At 38.9% G+C, this 23,780-nt stretch overlaps 1 protein-coding gene across 1 annotated transcript in view; it reads left to right on the forward strand.

Annotated features, from left to right (window-relative positions):
• The first annotated feature begins 3,768 nt into the window (after window positions 1-3,768).
• flt1 (fms related receptor tyrosine kinase 1) overlaps window positions 3,769-23,780 on the forward strand; it is a 34,946-nt gene continuing 14,934 nt past the window's right edge. The window contains exons 1-10 of the mRNA XM_079259485.1: window positions 3,769-4,006; window positions 6,130-6,226; window positions 6,663-6,868; window positions 10,722-10,846; window positions 15,696-15,861; window positions 15,960-16,096; window positions 16,561-16,732; window positions 16,935-17,052; window positions 17,185-17,354; window positions 17,452-17,599. Coding sequence (XP_079115611.1) covers window positions 3,952-4,006; window positions 6,130-6,226; window positions 6,663-6,868; window positions 10,722-10,846; window positions 15,696-15,861; window positions 15,960-16,096; window positions 16,561-16,732; window positions 16,935-17,052; window positions 17,185-17,354; window positions 17,452-17,599 — 1,394 coding nt within the window. The 5' untranslated portion in view covers window positions 3,769-3,951. The remainder of the gene's footprint in view (window positions 4,007-6,129; window positions 6,227-6,662; window positions 6,869-10,721; window positions 10,847-15,695; window positions 15,862-15,959; window positions 16,097-16,560; window positions 16,733-16,934; window positions 17,053-17,184; window positions 17,355-17,451; window positions 17,600-23,780) is intronic.

Here is a 23,780-nt window from a genome sequence, read left to right on the forward strand (position 1 = left end):
TTCATCACTTAATATGAAGCATCTTCTGAGTTGCACTTGCCATAATGTAGATATACTGTATACTTCATTTTCATCTCTAAAAACAGATCTTTTAACAACATGGTAACATGTTACCCATGAACAGCTTTCAGACTCTGTATTTCAGACCACATTCTATGTTGTATTCCTTATTTTGTTAAAAAATACTTTTTTTCAATGCAACTTTGTTTCCAGACAGCAACAGCAGCTGAAGTAGCTTCATGTTAAAACATCAAATTCAGGTGTACTGATTAGCTTCCTTTGATTTTTTTCTTTCTTCAAATTCCTAGTGTTATCGTTGTAGGTCTTTAGGCAATCTTTTACGCCTTGTGTTGCTCCCTCTACAGCCACAGAACGGTTTAATGCCTACAACCTTTTTCACTTTTCCTGAGAAACTCCTTGTGCTTTCAGGGACAAGTCTGACGCTTTCAGTACCTGGCTCTGATTTTCCTGTCTTTCTGGGTGTAATGGATCATAAAGTATTTTTCTCTGCTTTTATAGGATTATATGCTTTCATGTTTTAAAATATGCATCATGTTTCCTATAATGTTGATTTCTGCAGCACATGTGGTGCTCACTTCTTGAAATGTTCATGTCTGGTTTGGCTACCCCTCTCCCAAAACACCTATACTGCTGTGATTGGTTTGCTGTCAGTCACAAAGCAATGATTGCAGGAACACCAATAATGTTTTATAAAAGAATACTAAACACTAAAGGAACATATTAAGACACTAAAACAGAATAACTGTACGAGTGTCATTTAAAACACGAAATTGTTTGCTGACCTTTCCCTTTGGTTAAGGAAAGATCAGCAATCTTGAGACCCCAGACAGCATATACGTAGTTTATTCATTTGTACTGTGGTAAAAGACCTGAAGTCAGAACTTCTGCAGAAGACTTGATGAGTTTAGCATGGATATAAGCCATTAAACGTCACCAATTTACTCTGGAGCATGAGTATATAGACTTTTTTTATCTAGATGTAATTTTAGTGGCATGAGAACTGAGTATATATGAGTTATGTGTCTTTGTGGTTAGTGAGCTTGCTGTAAGGTTTTACATTTTTAAAAAATAAACCAAGCAGGTGTCAGTCGAGCACCTGCATTACAGTGCTCAACTGCTGGGAAGTTAAGAGACATGAATAACATGCTTGAATGAATTACTAATAAACAAAGCTACCGGAGAATATTTCTTGGGATTTAGTTGTAGCCAAAAATAATGGTTCCCTGGGTAATGCACCGCTCTATGTTACAGAGTTTTCAGAGTCTTGCAAACAGAACAGGTGAATATGCCAGGGATTTTGTCAGTCAGCAAGAGGCTGGAGATCAAACACTCAGCAAAATGGCTACATCTTTACCTTTGATTACAAACTATCAGAACCAATATCTGATTACACTGTGGCCATTTTGACATTTTTGTTCAAAATTAGTGTGATTCCAAACAATTTGTCCACATTAATCATGTTAACCCTAAAACACAGGAAAAGCATCCGCATCTTTTTAAAATACCATGTCTTGCCTTTACTATTTAATGGAGTTCCTTTTCGTTTCTCCCAGTCAACAATGGTATTACAACCCGAAACATTTGGACTGGTCAGTACCCTTTTCATTCTGTAGAGGTCAGGCTTCAGAATCCTTCCTGTGTAAATCAAACTGATTACCTGTTGTTTTCCTTGTCTTTTCATCCTCTCTTTTCTTCTTTTGAAACACCCAGAGATCAGATCTGGTTTGGCTTTGAGTGACAACAAAAATCAATGACATTTTACCAAATGTGGAAAAAGTTCTCCCCTGACATGAAGTGAACCAGATCATTTTTAAACTCATCTACATCTGTCTGTGTACTGTATATTACTGTGAGCTCATAACTCCTTATTTTTGTACTGTATGTGAATTTATATCTTTGTTGTAGCCTTGTGTTTCATATATACTGTAACTGTAGTAAGGTGAACAACTCCTTCAACAGGGGGTTATTTTTGTCCTGCTTTGATTTAATTTATCTTAATGCTCTAATTGACAATAATACATTCTTGTTGCTTGTAAAAAAAAAAAAAACCAAAAAAACAAAGACTATTATTAGGGGTTCTTATTGTGTTTTATATGGATGCTTATGCATCTAGCTTTTATTTCTGACTTTTCATTCGCCTCACATCACCACCCAGTGACCGATCTGAACCATTACAATTGCATGAAAGGAATGAGCACCTGATACCCATAAAAGTCCTCATTGCTATTTTCACATTAAAGCTTTAATTATCATTGAACAACGTTGAGGTTTACGCCTTTGCAAACTCTTCTTCTGTTATTAATCCCCATAAATGAAATCTGGTATTGAAACAGTTTCCCAACTAAAATTTTGTTTGGAAATATTTGCTCCATCAGTTGGGTTGTTGTCCTTTTGACTAGAAAGAGTAAAAAATGTGGCACCACCACAGCAGTCTGCAGTAAACTCATCTTTCATGTTTGTGAGATCAGTATTTAGTTGGGGAACCTGTTAGATGCAGGTCAACACTGTTTTCTCTGCAGAAAAGTCTAAGAAAAGACTTTGTGGAAACACTTTACAATCATGGTACAAGCCATATACTCAAGTAATGTGCAACTCATGATGCATTAATGTATGAAGACTTTATCATGAATTCCTGTTGCTCATCATGAACTAAGGATGATCTCAATGTTGACTCATGCATTTACTTGATTCTTAATTGATCATTAATTAATGAACATTAGTTCACTGTTAATTCATCAATATGTTGACATATTTGCCAGTTTAAACATATTAAATTCCCTGCTACTGATTTTCTTTTAATTTTTATTTATGCAAGACACACTCAGAGAAGTTCATTTAGATGAACATATATGTAAAAGCGCTTGGTGTGACTATTAAAAAAGGTGTATTATAGTTTTTTTTGTTTTTGTTGTTTCTAAATCAGCTATGTATTTGATATAAAGCATTTCCATATATACCAGTGTCATATCTTTATTAAATGTACTGCGGTAATACAGTGATTTTAAAACCCTAATAATCACTCCAAGCGCTTTTACATATCCATGTTTTCCCAAATGAACTGCTTTGAGTGTGTATTGCTTTAAATAAAAATGAAAAAAGTAGGGAATTAAACATATATATATATATATATATTTGTATCTAAACTGGCAAATTTGTCAACATATTGATGAATTAACAGTGAACTAATGTTCATCAGCTGATGATCAATTAGGGGTCAAGTAATCACATGAATCAACATTGAGATAAGTTGATGATGAGCAACAGGAATTCATGATCAAGTCTTCATTAATAAATGCATTAGCTCATCATGAGTTACGCATTAACTTACTTGTATTTGTTTTATACCATTATTGTAAAGTGTTACCGAATTTGTTATGTTAGATAAAAAAAAAAAAACCCACACGTCTACCCCGTAGCCTACGTGCCGCTCATCCCGTGCATACAAAATACAAAAGTGTGCCTATCACTTTTGTATTTTTTTACCGTGTTGCAATTAGCAATTTGTAATTTGGTAAGGGAAGTGTGTTCAAAAAAAAAAAAAAATCTTGCAACGGGCCAATTTGGATTATAAAAACGTTCTTATGTCAACACATCCTTGATCAGTGAAGATTACTGAAAATACGCTGCTGTTACGCACTGAGGGTGTGCCAATCGACGTAACGGAAGCCCATCATCCGGTGGCTGCACTGTGGGAAGGTTATAAATCGGCCCTTCCATCTTGAACTATGGGAAAAAGTTGCACTGGAGTTCAAGCGTGGTGTCCTGATCTCCCGCAGCTAACCTCAGGAATCTCTTCGTCACCATTCACTTACCATCAGCTCAGAGCGCAACAGTCAGCTGTGTCTGAAGACCACCGTGGATGGGAGTTCACTGGCAGGAATAAAACTTCTTTTGCATGTCATATTTGCTTCATCGGAGTGACCTGAAATTATGAATTTTATTCTCTTCTGTCTTCTTTGTGGATTGTATGGTGTATTTGGCAAAGGTGAGTAATGGCTTGACTTTTGTTCAAGGTTCAGATTTTTTTCTTTTGATTTTTTTTTTTTTAATCAACATGCCCCATCCTGCATAACTACAGCGAGCAAATATGTTGTTTTTGTTTGGTTCTGTCTATATAAATAGATAATGAAACATGTAACCTCCATAAACCCCATTTTACGCACGACTTTTACGAAACTCCTCATGGCCCCCTTATCGCCAAGGATGCAAAGAAAAATAAAACAAAGACGCACTGGTGTTACAATCTGTGGTACGCTGTGTGCCGGAAGCTGCACAGGTTGTAAGCCTCTGATTTGGCTGTTGTTCCCTGAGAGATAAGCGCTGTCCATGGGGTACGCTTGTTTGGATAACTCGGACCTCTGAGCGCCGTCTGCGTGTGCGTTTGGCCCCGGCTGATTGGGAACACGAAGGGCGTCGTTTCCTGACAGTGAGTTGTTTGTCATTAGAAGCTTTTATAATAGAAGGAGTCGGGGCTCAGCTGTGGAAAATATTCCAAGTGCAGGGCTAAGTGTCGATTGGCGACACAGTCTGCGCGCTCCTTCCTGTGCGCTCCGAAGGTATTTCTGTAAAAATCACACTACAACTATTTGGTTTAGAATAAACTAAAGTAATTATTCGGGATTTATTTAAACAGATTAATTTCTTCAATAAATATTGCAGGAAAATACTAAATATATTTAAAATAAACCAAATAAATAGTCCGTAAATAGATATTATAATACACATAATACACTGCTCCTTCATTAATTTACAATTTTCATATATTTAGCAATACTATATATCGATTTTTACTTATATAAATACCTCCTACATGTATTGTTCAGTCTTCATATATTTAACCCTGATGTTATTGTTAGACTTATCAAATATCTCATTAAACATTTTAAATTTCATAATGAAATTTATAACATCTGTCAACATACTTTTTAAAAAAGATAGGCTCCATGTGTTTAATACAAAAATGTAAAAACTCACTTGCTAAAATTGCTAAAAACTAAATTTATACTGCAGATGGTTTCTTTAGTACAGTTTAATGTTGTGCTGTGATCCTGGAGAGCACAAGAGGACACATAAACTGTCTGTCTTTTATCAGCTTTAAGTAATTTAATTTAATCATGTGTTTCTATGCTGTCATGTGTTGGTTTCAGCATACTGAGGGGGACGTTTCCACTGAGTCAGTGAGAAAACATGTAACAGTAATACCTAGAACCGAGCATTTCACTTTTAAGTGAATTAAGATTATCATAGAATCAAAGACTTTCCCTTCAACTTTAAAAACTCAGTTCTCTGCTTGTTGAGCATTACTTCCTTTTTTTATATTTAACTATTTTCCAATAAATAAAAGGCTAAAAAAAGAACCACATCATTTTTGGGAGCACAGTTGGCTCTGATATGTCTGCTGTAGTGGGCTGAGCAAGCAGGCCCTCATTCTATCAAGTGTGTCATTGTGTAAAAAGCAGACATCCCCAATGTTTCATTAATATTTTCCATGATTCAAAAGTACCACAAATACTAAAATATAATTCAAAATAATAATTGTAAGTGTGCAGTGCAGCTAACAGTTTTAGTTATTGTTGTGCAAAATACCTAATATACATTTAAACACTTAAAGAATATATTGTAAGTTATGGGAACTGAGAAGTGGTGAGAAAACCGAGCTTAATTAGACATTTTACTTCTGCAGCTAAAGACCACAAAGGCTCCAGATGAGATCACTGACTTCCACTCTGTTTTTCTTTTCCACTGTGCATTTTCTCAATCACTGAGAAACCAAAGGAAATATAGGAAGTGCTAGTAGTGTGAGTAATGCTAGATCTGCTCAGTGGGGCATCCACTGGGAACAATGACATGGACAAGTGATACATTTGCTAACTGCCGTACCAGTAGCTGCAGTGGGATGATTGTGATTTGAGCTGATGTGGTCCATCCTGCACATTAATTCAAGGGGTCAGAGTGAGATCTGAGAAAGGTTTGCAGGTACTGTAGGCATGCTGTGGAGTCTGAGGGGAGAGGTTTGGGGTGGAAGTTTTCAATGCATTTGTCAGTCAAAGGATGTTTCTGTAACTTCGCTTGTCTCTTGTATCTCCATCTTCTCTTCAACCTCTGCAGATAAAGATCAGAAGGGGAAGTTCAGCGTACCTCTCCTGGATGTAAAAAGTCGGCAGCTGGTTCTAGAGGCCAACCAGACACTGCTGCTTAATTGCAGGTGAGTTTCAGGTATATCTAAGCCAACAGGCCTCAGTTTGGGCAGAAGGGGTTTGGAGCTGGGGTGGGAGGAGGTAATCCAGCTCATTTTTATCCCAAAATCTAAGCCAAATTAACCATCTCTTAAGGGAGAAATATCAGTCACCAACAAGATATTCATTAGGATAAAGATTGTTTCTGTTGCTCTCTATTGTTAATAAACTTGGATTAACAAAACTGTTTTAGAGCATTTTCTAAAGACATGACGGACATCAGTACAACGCTAGTATTAAAAATGAAAAAAGGGAGTTTATTTTCCAGCAAAGCACCACATAACATCTTCTTAAGACCCGTAATTGAATTTAAATGTGTTATCAATGAAGATGTTGAGTCAAAATGGTCAAACAACTCATCAGATGAATAGACATATGCAAGTGTTTTCTGCATCTGTTGACCAGGGGTCGCATGGAGCTGTCATGGGCATTCCCAGCAGGCGTGGACAGAGATCTGGTGGAAGTGTATGAATCACGTTGTGGAAGAAAGAGCCAGCAATACTGCAGTCGCTTGCGAGTCATCCACAGCCAGGCCCAGCACACCGGCCTGTTTCGCTGCCGATACCGGCACAGTGCTCAAAAGCAGACGTCTATATATGTGTTTGTCGCAGGTAAGACACCCAAGATGAGACTACAATATTATCTCTCCTGCTTTAACTTCTCTTCTTATTTCTGGTCATTCTTAACTCTCTTGTCCACTTTCTGAGGAGTCCCTCACTCCTTCACCCCATTATGCTTCTTGTTTATTCCCTGAAGTGAAGCAGGATGTGGTGGGTGCTAAATACAGACCAATGCCAGAGAGACAATTATATCTAAATACTGTTTGTCCTAACAACACATCCTTCTAGATGACTCTGGCACAGTTTCACCCAACTCCTTCCCTGCCTCTCCTTTCTCATCCCAGGCCCACCTCCCTTTCGTCTATATATAAATCCTTTTTTTTTAACTTTCATTTACGTGCTACCTCGAGGCCAGGAATAGCCCAGCTGCTGAAAGGCTCAGGCCCAGGCAGAGTTTCCCAGGGCATCAGCCTTATCTGCTCTGCTCAGCCTTGCTTGAAGCATCCTGTGCTTGGGAGAGGAGGGGAAGACATAGGAGGGGGTGTGCTGGGAAGGGATGTCGCTGTGTCTCTACAAGGTGGTGGTGAGGTGGTGTGTGGAATGCGTGTGTGTGTGTGTCTGAGGAGCAAAGAGGGAGAAGATGAAGGCCAGTGGTGAGGTGGTATCCATGGGGAAGAGGAGGCAAGATGTCTGCCAGGCCAGTTCCTCCCTGTCCTGGAAGGTGACGCTACTAGCCTGAGCCGTATGAGGTGAAGAGCTGGGAAGGCGGCCAGGGTCACGGGGCACTGCTACTGTTTGTCCAACAGGACCCTTGGGGGCCATCAATCGCTCAGGTCATCATGTCCATTAAGCATCAGACTTGGCCTACAGCTCTACTCAGACATTGCCTCCCTCCCTGAATCCTGTATTAGGAATCAAAGCAAGAGAAGGAAGCCTTCGGTCTACTAGTCCTTGGGGTACTTTTGTTCAAAGGTTCAGAGATTTGCTTTCCTTGAATAACACCCTATGGTCCCAAACAATACAGTGAGCAACACCCACACCTTTGAATGGCACAGAACTATTACAGTAGTCGATCTGAGGGGAGAAAACACAGAGGCCTTTTGATTGCTTTTAAACAATCTGAGTGTTTATTGTTGACTACAGGCAGTCATTTAGTGAGGGGTATTCAATGAATGGGTGTGGAGGACAGTGTATGTTTGGACAGTGTATATTTGTATGTTTGTTTTTGTTTATTGTTTAGATTCTTGGAAGTGTGTGTGAGTGTGATTGTTGGTGTTTGTGAGGGAATCAGGAATGCTTTCTTGGCTTTCTGTGCTTTTTTTAAAAATTATTTTAAAGACTCAGTTCACACAAAACGATTTCATTCATTCGTTCGTTCGTTCGTTCGTTCATTCATTATTGATGGGGGTGTAGTGCTCATGTGAATCAGAATAACTGCTGAAATTCACATTTAGCTTGTTTTTCATGATTATTGTCTATAACTTGTCTATAAATAAGGATTATAAATTCTTATAAATGTAAATCTAAACTAACAACTATATTTTTTTAGCGTGTATTTGTGTAAAAGTAACTTTTTGTTCACGAACCTAGAAAAGGAAATGGTGGAAAAAATGTTTAGTAATTAGTCACTTTTTTTTTTTTTTTTTTTTTTTTTAATCAGTTTCTGTTTCAGTCAGCAGTGATGGGAACACAGTTTTTGGTGTGTGAGCTCATTTTCAACAAGTCTGCTGAAGTTGATGGTATAAATTCAATTCAACTTTCAATTCAACTTTATTTGTATAGCGCCACTTCACAACAATGTCGTCACAGAGCACTTTACATACACAAATCAACACACACATCATTTCGAGCCAATTCATACATATCCTATAATAGAAACCAACTAATTGCATCGATTCATAACTTCGATCCAATCCCCCATCCTGAGCTGCACGCGGCGACAGTGGGAAGGAAAAAACTCCCCTTTAACAGGAAGAAAACCTCCGGCAGAACCCGGCTCAAGGAGGGCAGCCATCTGCCTCGACTGGTTGGGGTGGAGACGACAGGAAAGACAGATCAACATATACAATTGCACTTAATCAGGAAGCCCTGCGGAAAAAAGGAGAAATAATTTAGAGATGGCAATATTGGCATATATTAATACATTAATATATTAGAGTAATAGAGTGAGGTACTTCTCAGTGCATCAGGTAACATCCCCATTGCTACATAAGTAATGGTTGGCTAGACTACCCATAACTATAAGAGCAATGAGCATAACATGAACAGTTGGGTCCCGTACATGCAGACTCCAACTCAGGAGATGCTCATATCCTAACTATAAGTATAATGGAAAAGAAAGGTAAAAAGTGGGCATTAGTCCTTACTAAAATCATTTTTACTAAACAAGCACCTCAAATTGGATGTTCTGAAACTGACTACTACAGCTTGTGTATCAAAATGCTCAGTCTTTGTGCTGCTATGTTGGCATATGAGAAACCCCTCCAACCTAAAACCTGTTCATATTTAACAAGTTTCTATGAGTGTGTGGCTCTTTTGTCCATGTTGCATCACGTAAAATCAGTTGCACACTGTCAAACCTCTATCTGTGAACTGGTTATCACTAACAGCTAACTGGAGTGAGTTAGCTCAATGGTTTTATGACTTGCAGTAGAATTTGGTCTCTTTTGACAAGATATCGTTGCTAACTCTAACAGCTGGCTTTGAAGTTGTCACCACCTGGCCCTTAAGCTAATAATAAAAGCATAGATATATTCATTTCATCACACCATTTAAAGTATTTTATGAAATTACTGCAACTAAGAAAAAAAAAATCATAAGTAAAAATTAATGAATGGTATGTCAAATATAAGTAAGACAATAGTGTAGGATGCGCTTGGTAATGGAAGCTATGTGTGTAACTGTATTGAGTAAAAAAAAAACATATCAAATTAAGAGATATGTCACCACCAGCTGTGGAGGGAAAAGAATAAGAGTATTATTGACAGAGTAAATTAAAAAACCAGGAGCACAGGCCAGGTGTTGCCAGTCAGCCAGCAAGCCAGGTCTGCTGACCAATAAGTAAAATTTAACCACCAAAAAAGATGAAAATAAAACAAACAGAAGTTAGCCATGTTAGATTTTAATGTATCTATAGCAGCCCAGAAGGGAAAAACCTGTAGAGAAAGACATCACATTTGTTTTTATTTTGTCCTCTATGTCTTCTACCTGAATGACTTGAATGTAAAGAGATGACGAGTCTGGGCATTAAGCTGCTTGTAATCACAAGTTTGGACTAAAATACAACAGAAATGATTAACTTTTGGTGCCTTATTCACTCTTTGTTTGCCTTTCATACTAAATCTGTGCTTCCCAAGTTTGCCAATGAATCTCGGCCCTGTATGACAGTTGCTTACGACAAATTGTCTACAGGGACAGACTTCCAATTTTGTTCTATGTCTCTATAGTTTCAACTGTCAACAAAGGTCGATGTTACATCAAGATGAGGCCTAAATCTAGACCTATAATAACGGAGCAAAACACAATTATTTAAATATGCAATTAAAACATCCGTAATGGTAGCCTTAGCTTGCGATAGCTTCATCCAGGATACCTGAAAGATTGTTTTAATCTATGTTTTTAAGGAATTAGACTTTGGAAAAAGTACGGGTGATTAAAATTTAGTTGCACCAAACACAAAAGAAATTCATAGTTTTGTGACATTTTTGTGTCTTTTAGTTCAGTCAGGACTCTTGGTGATGCCAGCAGTGAGTGAAAATAGGTTTTGTAGGATTAAATTGAGCCTCTTGGTTAGGCTTAATTTTTGGTTTATTTTGGCATGTCAGACATGACACTTTTGTGTATTTATTCTGTACGCTTATTATGTGTACCATATATGTCCCTGACCGCAGTTTTTGGGTTTCAGACAGCCAGCAGCCATTTGTGGAGCATACGGGTATGAGCCCAGATGTGCTGTACATGAAGCTGAAGGAGCCACTGGTCATCCCCTGCCGGGTCACCAATCCCAACATCACCACTACACTGGTCAAGGTCAGTGCAGGAAATATACTGTACTTACCCAGCAACAGTTAAGGAGTCTTTTACATCACATTTGAGTGCAGAGTGTATCTGCGCACTTGCGTCACACTTTGTCCTCCTCTGCTTAATCACACCACTTACATTTCTGTTAACATCATTACTAGGCCCAGTTCTTTCATCAGGCCTTACACACACACACACACACACACACACACACACACACACACACACACACATTTGTGAACACGCAGTGTCTTCCAGTTGTTTCTCCCTGTCCAGATCATTCAACACATTGTTCTTGCCTTGGCAGCCATTACGCTGTGGCGTGTGTGTCCTTTTGTTTGTGTGCTTCTGCGGATATGTGTGAAAGTGTGCGCGGATATGTTTGTGAGTGTTGGCACTTGACTGTTGAGTGAGGGGGAGAGCGGACGGAAGCATTTAGAGTGCTTACTGTCTCCATGTGTATCTGTGAGTGTTTGTGTAAGCGTTACATTTGCGTGTATAAGTAACTTGTCTGTGCCCCTTTCTTTACTGACTTTTTCCAATCAAACAAGGACCCCTGTTGGCACTGCTTTTACCTCTGGAAACAGGACATGGGCCGTGGAGTGGCCCGTTGGCCTCTGGCCATCTCCACTTTCCAGATTTTACCCTCTGCTTCTCGTAGTGAGAATAATAGCTGCCAACTTTCTCCATCTGATGCTTTAAACAGCTTGCCAGCCTTGTAGAGGCAGATGATGTTGCTCCTGTTGGCCCCAACAGATTAAAGTGCCGTCTACTCTTTTAATAAAGAGCACTCGAGATTAACATTCAATTCAATTCAATTCAACTTTATTTATATAGCGTCAACTCACGGCAATGCCATCTCAAGACGCTTTACAGACAGAGGGGAAAACATAATGAAGGCCAATTCATAATAGCCTATATAAGGAAACCAACAGATTGAGTTGAGTCCAACTCAATCTCCCATCCTGAGCAAGCACACTGGCAACAGTGGGAAGGAAAAAACTCCCTTTTAACAGGAAGGAAACCTCCGGCAGAACCCGGCTCAGGACAGGCAGCCATCTGCCTCTGCTGTGTGGGGGGAAGAGGACAAACAGACAACAGGAACTGCTACTCCCGGCCAGGGAGACCTGCTGAGACAGGAGACATACATGTTAATGATGCAACACTGTTATGGGGGGGTAAAAGAAAGAGATAAAGAGAAAAAGAAAGAAGCTCAGTGTATCAGGAAATGTCCCTCAGCAGTCTAAACCTATAGCAGCATAACTAAGGGATGCTAACCATCCCTAGCTATAGGACTTATCAAAAAGATAAGTCTTCAGCCTAGTCTTAAAGTTGGGGAGGGTGTCTGCTTCCCTAACACTAACTGGGAGCTTATTCCATAAGAGAGGGGCCTGATAACCAAAGGCTCTGCCTCCTGCTCAGCTCTTTGAGACTCTAGGAACCACAAGTAAGCCTGCAGTCTGCGAACGAAGTACTCTGCTTGGTATATAAGGAACAATGAGGTCTTTGATATATAGTGGTGCCTGGTTGTGGAGGGCTTTATATGTAAGGAGAAGGATTTTAAATTCTATTCTAGATTCAACAGGCAGCCAATGAACATGGCCTTGTCAACAGTAAAGTAGCTGTAAAAGATGCTAAACTGGCTCTGGTCTACAATATCTAATGTGTTTTCTAAAATTACAGTTTTTTTCTAATCCATCTATTCTAACTTTTTTATTTACTGTGTATAAAAATGAGCATTGTTCGCCTATTTGAAAGTGTGAAATGAGAAAGTATGACAGCGTATTAAGACTGATCACCACTTTGGTGGCATCAGTTCTTTTCAAGAGAAATTGAATCAATAAATTTATGTTTAGCATGCCAATTCCAGGATTCGCTTCCTGTGAACAGTGTGCAGCTTGTTTCTTACCTGGCTTTACAGCTTTAAAATCACCATTAACAAACTAGAACCGGGTGTCTTAGTTGTTCTTTCCATCTTCTATAAGGAGTCTGCATACAGTATTTCTTTGTAATTGGTTCCAGAACACCCAAAGAGTTCATATATTGAATCATAAAATAGTCATTTCATTTCAATTTGCAAGGGATCCAAATAGTAAAATGGCACAAATAGTTCATTCTAGCATAATTTTTGGATTTGCCATTTTGTTCAATGTTCGGTGACAAAGGAACATCTATTATGTGCATTTATGAAATCGCTGCTGCCCCACAGTGACCCGAGGCTAAAAAAAACGCACTTTACAAAATTTTCATCCAGGTCGCTGCATGACGTCGCCACAGTTCTGCTTCACACTACAAATTACACTGGCTGTTTTGATCACGCAATGTTTCTGATTCAGCAAAGAAACGCAAGATTAGAAAAGAAAAAGGGATTAAACAAGAATCCTTGTAAGGTTGTATTTCGCTGGCTGGAGAGAGCAAACAGGTCAGGTAGGATTCAAGATGGATGTAACATGTGCAGTCGTTAGGGGGCACATGGCGAGAAAAATGGCAAAAGTTCTGTAGTGTGTCTTTAATGAGGTGAAATGAGTAATTTTATGCACAAGGTAGCTGCTGCATCAAGGTGCAGTGTTAATTATAGCTTTTGAACCCTCTGAAATAGTAAATGTAAAATTATGAATTGGACTTATGAACCAATGTTATTAATTAAATTAAATCTATTAAAGATCTCAGTTAACATCATATAGATTAGCATTGATAAATTTGACAAATGCCCCCAAGCATCAGATGTTATGATATAACTGTTTTCAGAGGCTAAATTGTGCTAAACTTATTCTGCAAACTAGTTTTGAAAGTAAAGAAGCCATTGGTTACATGGCATATGTAACGCAGCACACAGGCAAAGCAGGGCATTGGATGCAAATGTCGGTATGTTAATTTGCTCAAAAATGCGATGCAAACATGTTGAAATTGAATAGTTATACCATTAACTCAGGTAAAATAATATCTGGCACAGTGGACCATGACTGTTTGGTTTGGTCAAGTGATCAAAACTACTTGGTTAGAGATAGGAAAAGGCCATATAGGCCTATTCTTTAGTATTTCCCTCATATTACCAGACAATACACATGACCTGGATGACTCATAGCAAGGACATTTCACACTTGTTTATCCACACAACCACTAAAGGTCACATATTTATGAAAGCAGTAATTTTCCAATGTATTCATCATCCACTGAGACATTTAGTTTAAAAAACAAAATTACATGTGAGAGCTGGATGCTTTAGGATTCATCATCTGGCAATCTGAATGAACCCACTGAACTGACTTCCTATCTGCTGCAAGCTGCTACCACGTATAGACAATGCTTGGGAAACTGAAAGATTTGGTATGCTATAGGAACAAAAGAAATTGGTAGCACCAGGCTCTGTATGTCAAATACGCACAGACACACACATATGTTTTTGTCCTGCTTGTCCTGACAAATGCCTGGAAAGACCAAGGTAATTACTCTAAAAATAACGCTCCTCTTCCTTCATATCCCTCCTCCCTTACGGTGGCCGGTCTTAACCAGGAATCTAACTGTCACAGCCTCTGGAGTGTTTTTTTCCTGGAAGGATTTTGCACTTTGGCTGCGTCTCTGCTGTGACCCTTTTCAGCAGGAACAATTCCTAAGTGGCTCTCTCTCAAGCACTGCCAGACCTCAAGAAAGTGAGGTCTGGCATGACAGTGTTGACCTGGGGTTCCAGTCAAAAGGTCTATATCCTGTAGTAACAGGATGTGAGGAGATGGACGGGAGTCACATTTCACATATCCTGACCCTTATGCTCCTCCCTCTGCCCCTCCAAGGCAGCTACTGCCCCCACTGTCGCCTTGTCTCCGAGTACAGTAGGGTTAGAAGATGGATGTAAGAGGGCATGGAGGGCACCAAGGGTGCTCAGACGGGGCGTCAGTGAGTTCAGAAAGAGGAAGTAGAGGAAAGGATCTACTTCACAGGACTAAAAGGGGAGGAGGAAGAGGTCAGTGGCGTCTTAAAGGGGTCACCTCTCTCATGGGAGGGGGAATATCAATCAGTTCATACTAGGGATGCAGGAGCAAGGAAAGTGGTGGTGAAGGGGAGGAAGGGTCTACCTGTTCCCTTGAGAGAGGGTGGGAGGCTTCCACTATGTCGCTGAAAAACATTTCCTTGTAGCTGCCTCCAAGAAAACAACAAGGTTGTACAGTTATACAAGTGTCCGCGGTTAAGACTTACAAAACCTGTGAGTTAGAGTGTACAGCAGACCAAATTCTGCAGACCAGTATGAATATAATAGTCAAATGCAGATGCATCATAAGCATAATCTTGCAGTTATGAGATTAAGTGTACTGATGCATTGTCACCTTGTTTCAAGATTTAGACTTTTTTACTTTAAACAAAACCAGGATATCATCTCTTTTTACAGAATTTTGTTCTATAATTAATAGATAAAAATCTGTTTACAATAAAATGGACAAAAGCTACTTGTGACGCAAAAGTGTGTTTCCGCATCAGAGCAGACACCATTTCTCAAGTGTTTCATTTAACAAGCCACAAAGTTTTCATAAGAAGAAAGGGAGGTTGGACATTGCATTCAGGTACAACATTTTCTGTCACTGATTCACTTTGAACTGCAAGACGTGTGATGATGATTAACACATGACAAAGTTTGTTACTAAGTAACACAACACTTTACTAAAACTGATTAGTGCCTTCCTGGTTGGGTTTAACCAGGTTAGGTGTAAAAACTACTAGGTTTCTGTTTGAAAAAGATTATAGTTTGAGATAAAATACATTCTTATTACAATGCAACAATCAACTTAGTTTAAATGTGCCATTGCCTCAGCATTGTGATACAGAGAACTATGTGATGGATGCTTTATTTTTCTTGCCTCCTCCACAGTTCCCCAATCGGAGCCTGAAGCCAGATCAGAGGAACATCGTTTGGAACAGCAAGCAAGGATTCACCATCCGAACCACCACCTTTTTTTACATTGGCCTCTTCCACTGCCAGACTCTCATCCAAGGGGTCAAACATGATTCACGTGTATACTTTGTGCACAGACCAGGTCAGTATTATGCAGTATGGTCACGGTTCCACATGTAATAATATCCCAGTGGTTTATATTTTTAAAAAAAGTGTCTGTCCTGTTTTCACTTTTCCCAGTGAGTAACATCACAGAGGTGTATCTCAACAGCAGTGGAACTGTGCAAGCCCTGAAGGGTGAGAGACTGGTCCTGAACTGCACTGCAACTGCAGAGCTGAACACCAGAGTCGACATCACCTGGGAGTATCCTGGAAAGGTCAGACTTCCTTTCAGCGAGCCTTAGAGCAGCACAGGTTTAGATGACAGATGACCTTTGGTGAAGACTAAGCTGAAGTGTATTCTTTCGTTACACGCTTCTGTTTGTAAGAAATAGTGAGCCTCTTCACGCCACATGACCTCAAAAGGGAAGGTTCCTGGCAGGGTGGCGTTTTTCTTGTTTGAGTCATGTGGATTACCATTATAAGACATGAATACTTAAACATCTGCAGCTGTTTGAGATGTGTTGCAAAACCAGAAATGGCATATGCAAAATGAGCAAAAGCATGTCTGTCCTTAACCAACAGGAAGTTTAATCCATTCACATGAGTCAAATTGAAAATAAGAATAGTTTCAAAAAGCATGTGTAAAGATATTAATGACAAACTGAATGATACTGTGTGAAACACACAGGTGAGCCTTCTGTATTAATCCTGTGACTCTTCTCTGTCTCTTAACTATTAGGGTAATAACCCCAGCTCCACATCAAAAAGGCTCCTGAGACATCCAATGCACATGCTGTTCTACAGCATCCTGGTCATCCCGAAGCTCCAGCGTTCAGACAGAGGCCTCTACACATGCCGTGTCACAAGCGGAGATCAAAGCAAACAGCAAAAAGTCTCTGTCACCATCTATGGTGAGTCTCTTCCACTGAAATTTCCCAGCATGTAGAAGATTTAAGCATCTACATCTGCATTTGAACTGAGTTTCGTTATGACATTTTCTCTGTTTCAGTTGCACTTTTTCCCGACCACTAACTCTGATTCACACCAATGTGGGCATTTGCATCCATTTTCTTAATCATACAAAAATATGCACACGTGGTTTCTTCATTTCAGATCGTCCGTTTATCCGCCTGAAGCCCAGAAATGGATCTGAAATGGTGGCACAAAAGGGACAGAAATCTTACAGAATCTCACCCAAACTACGAGCGTTTCCTGCCCCTGAAGTTATCTGGTAAGGGATCAAGAGTTTCTTTAACAGTGTTGTCTCAGGTCATTTTTAACCTAAACCCTTGGTCCATTTGACACCTTTAATTCTTGAAGAAATATTGGAGTGACTTTGCTCAGAGGTCCGTCTCTCTGACAGGTTGAAGGATGGCACGGTGGCAGCAGAACAGTGCTCCAGATACCACATGGATGGCACTTCCCTGGTCATTCGGGATGTTGCAGAGGAGGATGCGGGGACGTACACTATCCTTGTACAAATCAAGGAACATGGGCTCTACCAGAATCTCACACTCACACTTGTGGTCAATGGTGAGGCACAACAAAAATCATATTCAGTTCTGACTGTCTCTCCTCCCTGTAGCTATTAAAACTTTGTTTCACTGCATGTTTCCATCTCATCTTGTAGTGAGTCCTCAAATAGGAGAGAAAGCAGTGGCGTTGCAGGATCCCGGCTCTGTGCCACGGGGAAGCAGAAAAGCACTGCCCTGCACGTCACACGGAGTCCCTCCTCCACATATCCAATGGCTCTGGCATCCCTGTCCCTCCAAAGGCCTGTAAGTAATAGGGGTGTGAATCAGAAATTTTACCAAGATAAAATATTGTACTGATTCAGTGAATAATAATTAGGTTTTTGTCAATATCACAAATTCTTCTACAATGCATAGGACAAAAGACATGAATCAGTGTAGTGCATTTATTTTACTATATAAACAACTTCATCCTGTCCAAAATAAAAGTTTAAAATATAAAATCATATTAATTACTATTAGTGTTTACTAATTACTACTATTACTATTAGCTCGATATTGGCTTTTTTAACCAATATCTGACATATTGATATATTTATATATATTATAAATATATTTATATATTATAAATCACACACACACACACACACATATATATATATATATATATATATATATATATATATATATATATATATATATATATATATATACACACACACAATTTTAAATACAAATTTTGGAGCGAGTTGTGCTAAAGAAACAAAAATATCTGGAAAAACATACGAGCTATTGCTTATGTATTTTGTTATATTAAGTTAGAGGAGATGTAGCTAAAGAGGTTGATATATAATATGTACATATTGTGTAAAACCTATGTCATAAGAAAAGCAAAAGCAGATTCTAAATATTTGTCATGTTGCATTGTAATATTAAGCGATAATATCATTATGCCAATTAATATCATTGTGTCGAAGATATCGGACATTTTTAATTGCTATTATGTTTTACAAGACAGGAATGTTCTGAATTTTGTGAGAAGCAGCCGTTTTTATGATGTGACAATAAATATACTGTAACATATCACGGAAACTGCTCAAACCTATAAAGTGAATTATGGTTTTATCAGGTTATATCTATGACTAAAAGTAATTAATTTTATGATGCTAAACAAGCATGAATGATATTGTTTGCTTTAAGATAGTCATTAGTGTGTCTGTGTGATTCTGAGAAACAAGACATGTTTTGTCTATTTCAGCATGCATTCAGACAGCGCTTCCTTCTTGTAACCAGAACAGATGCCTTTTGGGGCCTTTCATGTGTGGGAATGTGTGAAATTGTGTGTGTGTGTGTGTGTGTGTGTGTGTGTGTGTGTGTGTGTGTGTGTGTGTGTGTGTGCTGGTGTTGGTGTGTGTACCCACGCGTATGTGTGTGTTTTACTATGCCTGTGTTTGCATGTTTGTTTGTTTTTTCATGCAGCTTTTTTCCACATATATTTGTTCTCTTAATGTATGTGCATCCTTTTCCATATGTTTGTGTAAGTGCATATAAATATTGCTTCCCTGTGAGTGCGTGTGCTTGTGCATGTGTGTATGTGTGTGCATTGTACATTCACAGACACAGTACATGGTGTATTTCAGACTTGAAAGGACAGAAAAAACACACTTCAATGGAAGCCAGTTTTGTGCTCTCAGTCACGATTTGTTGGTTTCTAAATCAAACACTATGATTTAATGAATTTCCTGCCCAGGACGCGGTGTGAGAGGCCTGTTTATTATTGTGATTGCACAGTGCATCCTGTGATGCTTTCTCTTATATCTGACACACACTCTATATACAGAGTTCTCATGAGAAATGGCCCAACCCAATGATGCAGAGGGACAGTTACCGAATCAAGTCAAATACACACACGTGCTAAGGCGGGCACTTGGCAGAAACACTGATTGAGTTGTTCTTGGAGGTCAGGCACTTATTGTGTTCCTTACGACATAGCCAGAAAGGTTAAGTATTACCTGAGAGCACTACAGCATCCGCCCATACTCTATTCCCCCTCTGAGACACTCTGACATCATCAGCGTACTTGACCTGTAACCCTGAAACTCTCAAATGGCGCCATGCCATGATGCGTCTTCTGTTCATTTCTGCCAAATGCTAAATGTAATTTACATCATGAACGCCCATTTTACACCTGGCAGTGCTTAGGTAGAGGCTCTTCCCTGTTAGACTAAAGCTGGCTGACTTGAATGATGTAATGTTTTCAGTGTGAAGATCGATTAGAGGTCATTTAAACAATAGTGTCATATTCTAAAAGAAAGAACTTTGTCTTTTTCCTGCTGAATTAATATTGTATGTTTGTGTTTATCTTTATCCTGTTTCATGTTAAGATGACAGATGCAATCTGCAGCTGTAAAAAACTTTGAAAGCCATGCTACGCTAGGATCATGTGAGGATATAAGTGCTTTATTTTTAGGTTTTTAATTGATTACAATTGGCTTAATTTTCAAATCTACTTGACATTAAGCCTTTTAATTGATGCAACAAATAAAGTTGTTGATAATGCCCCTGCAGATTACATTTGGCCTCTTAGCTGACTGACTTGTGGTCCTCTGTAAAGCTCTGTTCTGGTTCTGCTTCAGTGTCTGTACTGTCAGTGTGTTTCTTCAGACAAGTAGTTTTGCTTGGATCCTCACTAGGCCCTTGTTCTTTGCAGCCCTGCTGCATCACGAGCCTGACGCCGTGCTGGAAGAAGCCCAGGGACAGTGGGCCAGCCTGGGCCAGACTGATGGGGGGCCTCTCGCCACAATCCTGGGTCCACTCTTGGGTCTGGCCCTGGGAACCGCAACGCTCTTATCTTGCCTGGGCAGGAGGCGCACTGGACTTCCTGAGCAAAAATCAGAGTGCTTTTCCTCTCGTTGTTTGGCTTCCTCTCCGACGCGAGACGCTTCCCAACGGCGTGATTGTCCCTTCGTCTTCAAACGTGGCACAGTCCGCTTCCTCAAGAGCTTGATCTATTCTTGAGAACACCCCCACACCCCCTCTTCACCCCAGCTCTGCTGCCCCCCTCACACATACCTCAACCCCTTCCCTCACCACTTCTGCCCTCCTCCCCAACCTAGCACCCTCCAACCCTACAGAGTAGCAACTCCCCATCGCCTCCCACCCTGGAGCTCACCTTCACTGCCATACACTCATCCGTGCCTCTACATAACTGCCAGAACCCACAGTGACATTACCAGCAACTTTAAGAGACAATCCTGCGCCTGTTGGAACTGGAAAGTGAGGAAAGAGACTTTGAACACTGCTGAGCAGTGAGGACCTGCAGACACAGGAAATCAGGAGTTAAATAAGTCACAATACTAAGGATATATGGACACCAGCTTTTCTGATTATTTATTTATTTTCTTGATTTACTCAAAACAACTGTAGCCCGCCTCCCCACACACACAAACCAGGCTGCCCTGTAGTTTTATGCTTGTAACATTTCATAGGCATTATGAGCCAAAATAAGTGCAATTCCATCCAAACATCAGCCACATTTCTGGAGCTGCTTTGCTTTTTTTGTGTCCTAGAGTGGTACTATAATGGGTGCATAAACTGTGCCTGTCCCAAACCCTGATCTGATTCTGACGTCCACAAAAGCTGTGAGTTGAAGGTTAAACGTGCTTACCTTGGATGGGCGAAACAGGAGAGAGGACAAGCTTTGTGTTGGGATGCCTACAGTTCTCTACAAAAAGACTTGACGGTCAGCAGAAGCCTACCATGTAGGAGGTCTGCACAGACCACATACTATCCTGTGTCGTCTACTGCCATCCCATGACAAAATGTTTTCTGTGTGTGTCAAATGGCATCAGTGTAAGAGTCTTGCTGTCTTTGTATTGGAAGTTTATTACAACTTTGATGTATGTGCTACTACAAGCCATTTTAAGAGAATGAGTGCCGTAAGTCTTTAGGTGATGTCCGTTTCTCTGTATGTGAGTAAAACAAGTGTGCTAGTGTGTGTGCTTGCGCAGGAATGTGTTTGTGTGTCCCATTTTACGGGTGTCTGCCAATGTGATTCAGTCCATGTATACAGATGTTCTATGAGTAATATATGAATCTAATATTTAATAATTTTATACAACTAACTTACATATGAAAAATGACAGTATTTGCCAACCTCTGTATGATCCTGTTAAAACATATTGAAGTGTTATATAATTTGTTTGTGTTTTTTGTTTTTGCATTAAACTTTGCCTATATTTGTGTATTGATTATTATAATCTGTGGTTATTTGGGGTTTGCATAAGATGCAGTCTGGGGCGACAGGAAAAATGTATTTCAGGCGGCAGAACAGGACAGGAAGAAAGAAGAAGGAGATGACCCTTACTGATACATAACTTGGAACAGTCCATTCATATTTTCAGGCTTCTGTAGAAAACATGCTCACCCTGTTGGCAGGCACATACTGTATGAATGTGGATGCGGTATGTCTGTGTGCATGCATTCGTCATTTTCTGTATCTGAACACCTTTATGTCTCACTTCCATCCAACTAACTTCATTTTTGAGTGTAAGTACGTTTTTGAATGTTAACGGTTTTCCTGGGAAGCGTGGGAGCGATAGCTGGTGTAATCTGTGCCTGAGTGATGTTGTGGGTGTGAGTATGTACATGTGTGTTTTTGTTTCAAATGTGTGTGTCAGGCCCGTAAGTGTCATGCACAGGGTGGGTTCGTTTGTGCCGTCACATACACTATCTCAATGTCAAGAGGAAGAGCAATCAGGGAGAAAGAAAGAGAGGAGCCAAGCTCAGGGAGGAGCTCAGAACAGACAGAAAAGCATGACAACAAGGATACAGACAGAGACAGGCAGCAGAAAGTGGCAGTGACATATCCCTAAACAGGCAGAGGATCAATGAACAAAGTGGAAATGATAGTTTACACTAAGGATGTCCAAATAATTAATGCGTATTACTTTGTTTATGAGACCTCTTCACAATTATCTATATATTTCCTTGCCTTAGGGCAGTCACTGTTTAAGAATTTTTTTTTTTTTTTTTTTTTATCTCGGCTATCAAGCTAAAAGGACTAAATTGTTTTGTAGACATGTAGACATAGTGCGGTTGCAAATGTCAGATGGATTTTTAAGTCTGGGTCCAGAGATCTTTGTTTGTTGCAATTACAGAAAATTTATTTTCATATCTCTCAAGATGAATGATAATAAATTATAACAACAAAAGTCTTTCTTTTAATAAACTTAATCACATTTATAAACAAAGTTTAATTATTTTCTGGGGTTTTTTTTTTTTTTTTTTTTTTTTTTTTTTTTTATTACATCCAAAATAGAGTTAAACTAGTACTTCAGGACCCCCCTCTCACATAACAATTTGTTTCTTTCCAACTGGACTTTTTTTTTTTCTTTTTTTTTTTTTTTTACACTAATTGAGATGCGTGGACCTTTATTAGTTGCTTTTCTCCCTGTGGTAAGTTGTTTAGGGTGTAAAAAAGCTTAGCTTAAATAATGCAACTTGCTTTTTAAATAGTGAGATTACAGATGCTTTTTAAATGGAAAGTTTTCTTTAGGACCATTTAGGGTTATTAAACTTATTATCAAAACTATTAACCGATGCTAAATGAAATTAGGCTTTGTACTTCTGGGGCTGGTGTCAGAACTTTTTACACAGCTTTCCAAATTAATTAACTCTAAAAGTTTTCAGGTTTGATCTTTTTTTAAATGTGCTTAAGCTTTACATTGAATATTGTTATTACTCTTTATAGGTGCTATTATATATTTTAATTGGCTGAAAGTAGTGTGTATTAGTGGGTAGTTTTGTGTGACATGTGTCATCATAAAACCACCCCCTTTATTTCTTGTTATTTTCAGTTTATGTCATATTGAAAAACAATCTTTAACCAGAACAATAATCTACCATATTATTATTGGCTAATTTAACCCAAAAAGCATAAACATGCTCAGTTTCCTTTAAAATAAATCGGGAATTTTTTTTCATTCTGGTATCATTTTAGTGAGTCAAAATGTATCATTATTCTTTTTTGGCTATAAATGCAACCAAGTGTGATTTGAGACAATAACAAAAGGAAGGTCGACATTAAAGGACAGAAACAATCTCATGCAACCAATTTTAAAGAATATTGGCTGTTTAAAAAAATGTTGGGTTAATGAAAAAAGAATATTTACTTTTTTTAATTTAGTGTAACGTTTGTGTATTTTTTTTTCTCTTGATTGATTTTCATTCAACGGACATTTCAATTTTTAACATAAGTACTGAAACTGTGAAAATATTCAAAACTTTTGCACTCATTGCTTTTTATTTTCTCCATCATGTCTGATTTAGTTATTCAATTTAAAAAAAACATAATGTTTATTATCTTTTAGCATTTCTTATATAAAATAAAAAAAAAATTTAAAAAAACCTTCAACTATGAACAGATCCAAGACTGAGTGTCAGGACACAATGCTCTTGTGCGGCTTCACAATTTCTCAATATGATG

Source organism: Telmatherina bonti (genome assembly GCF_933228915.1).
Source record: "Telmatherina bonti genome assembly, chromosome: 20".
NCBI lineage: Eukaryota > Metazoa > Chordata > Actinopteri > Atheriniformes > Telmatherinidae > Telmatherina > Telmatherina bonti.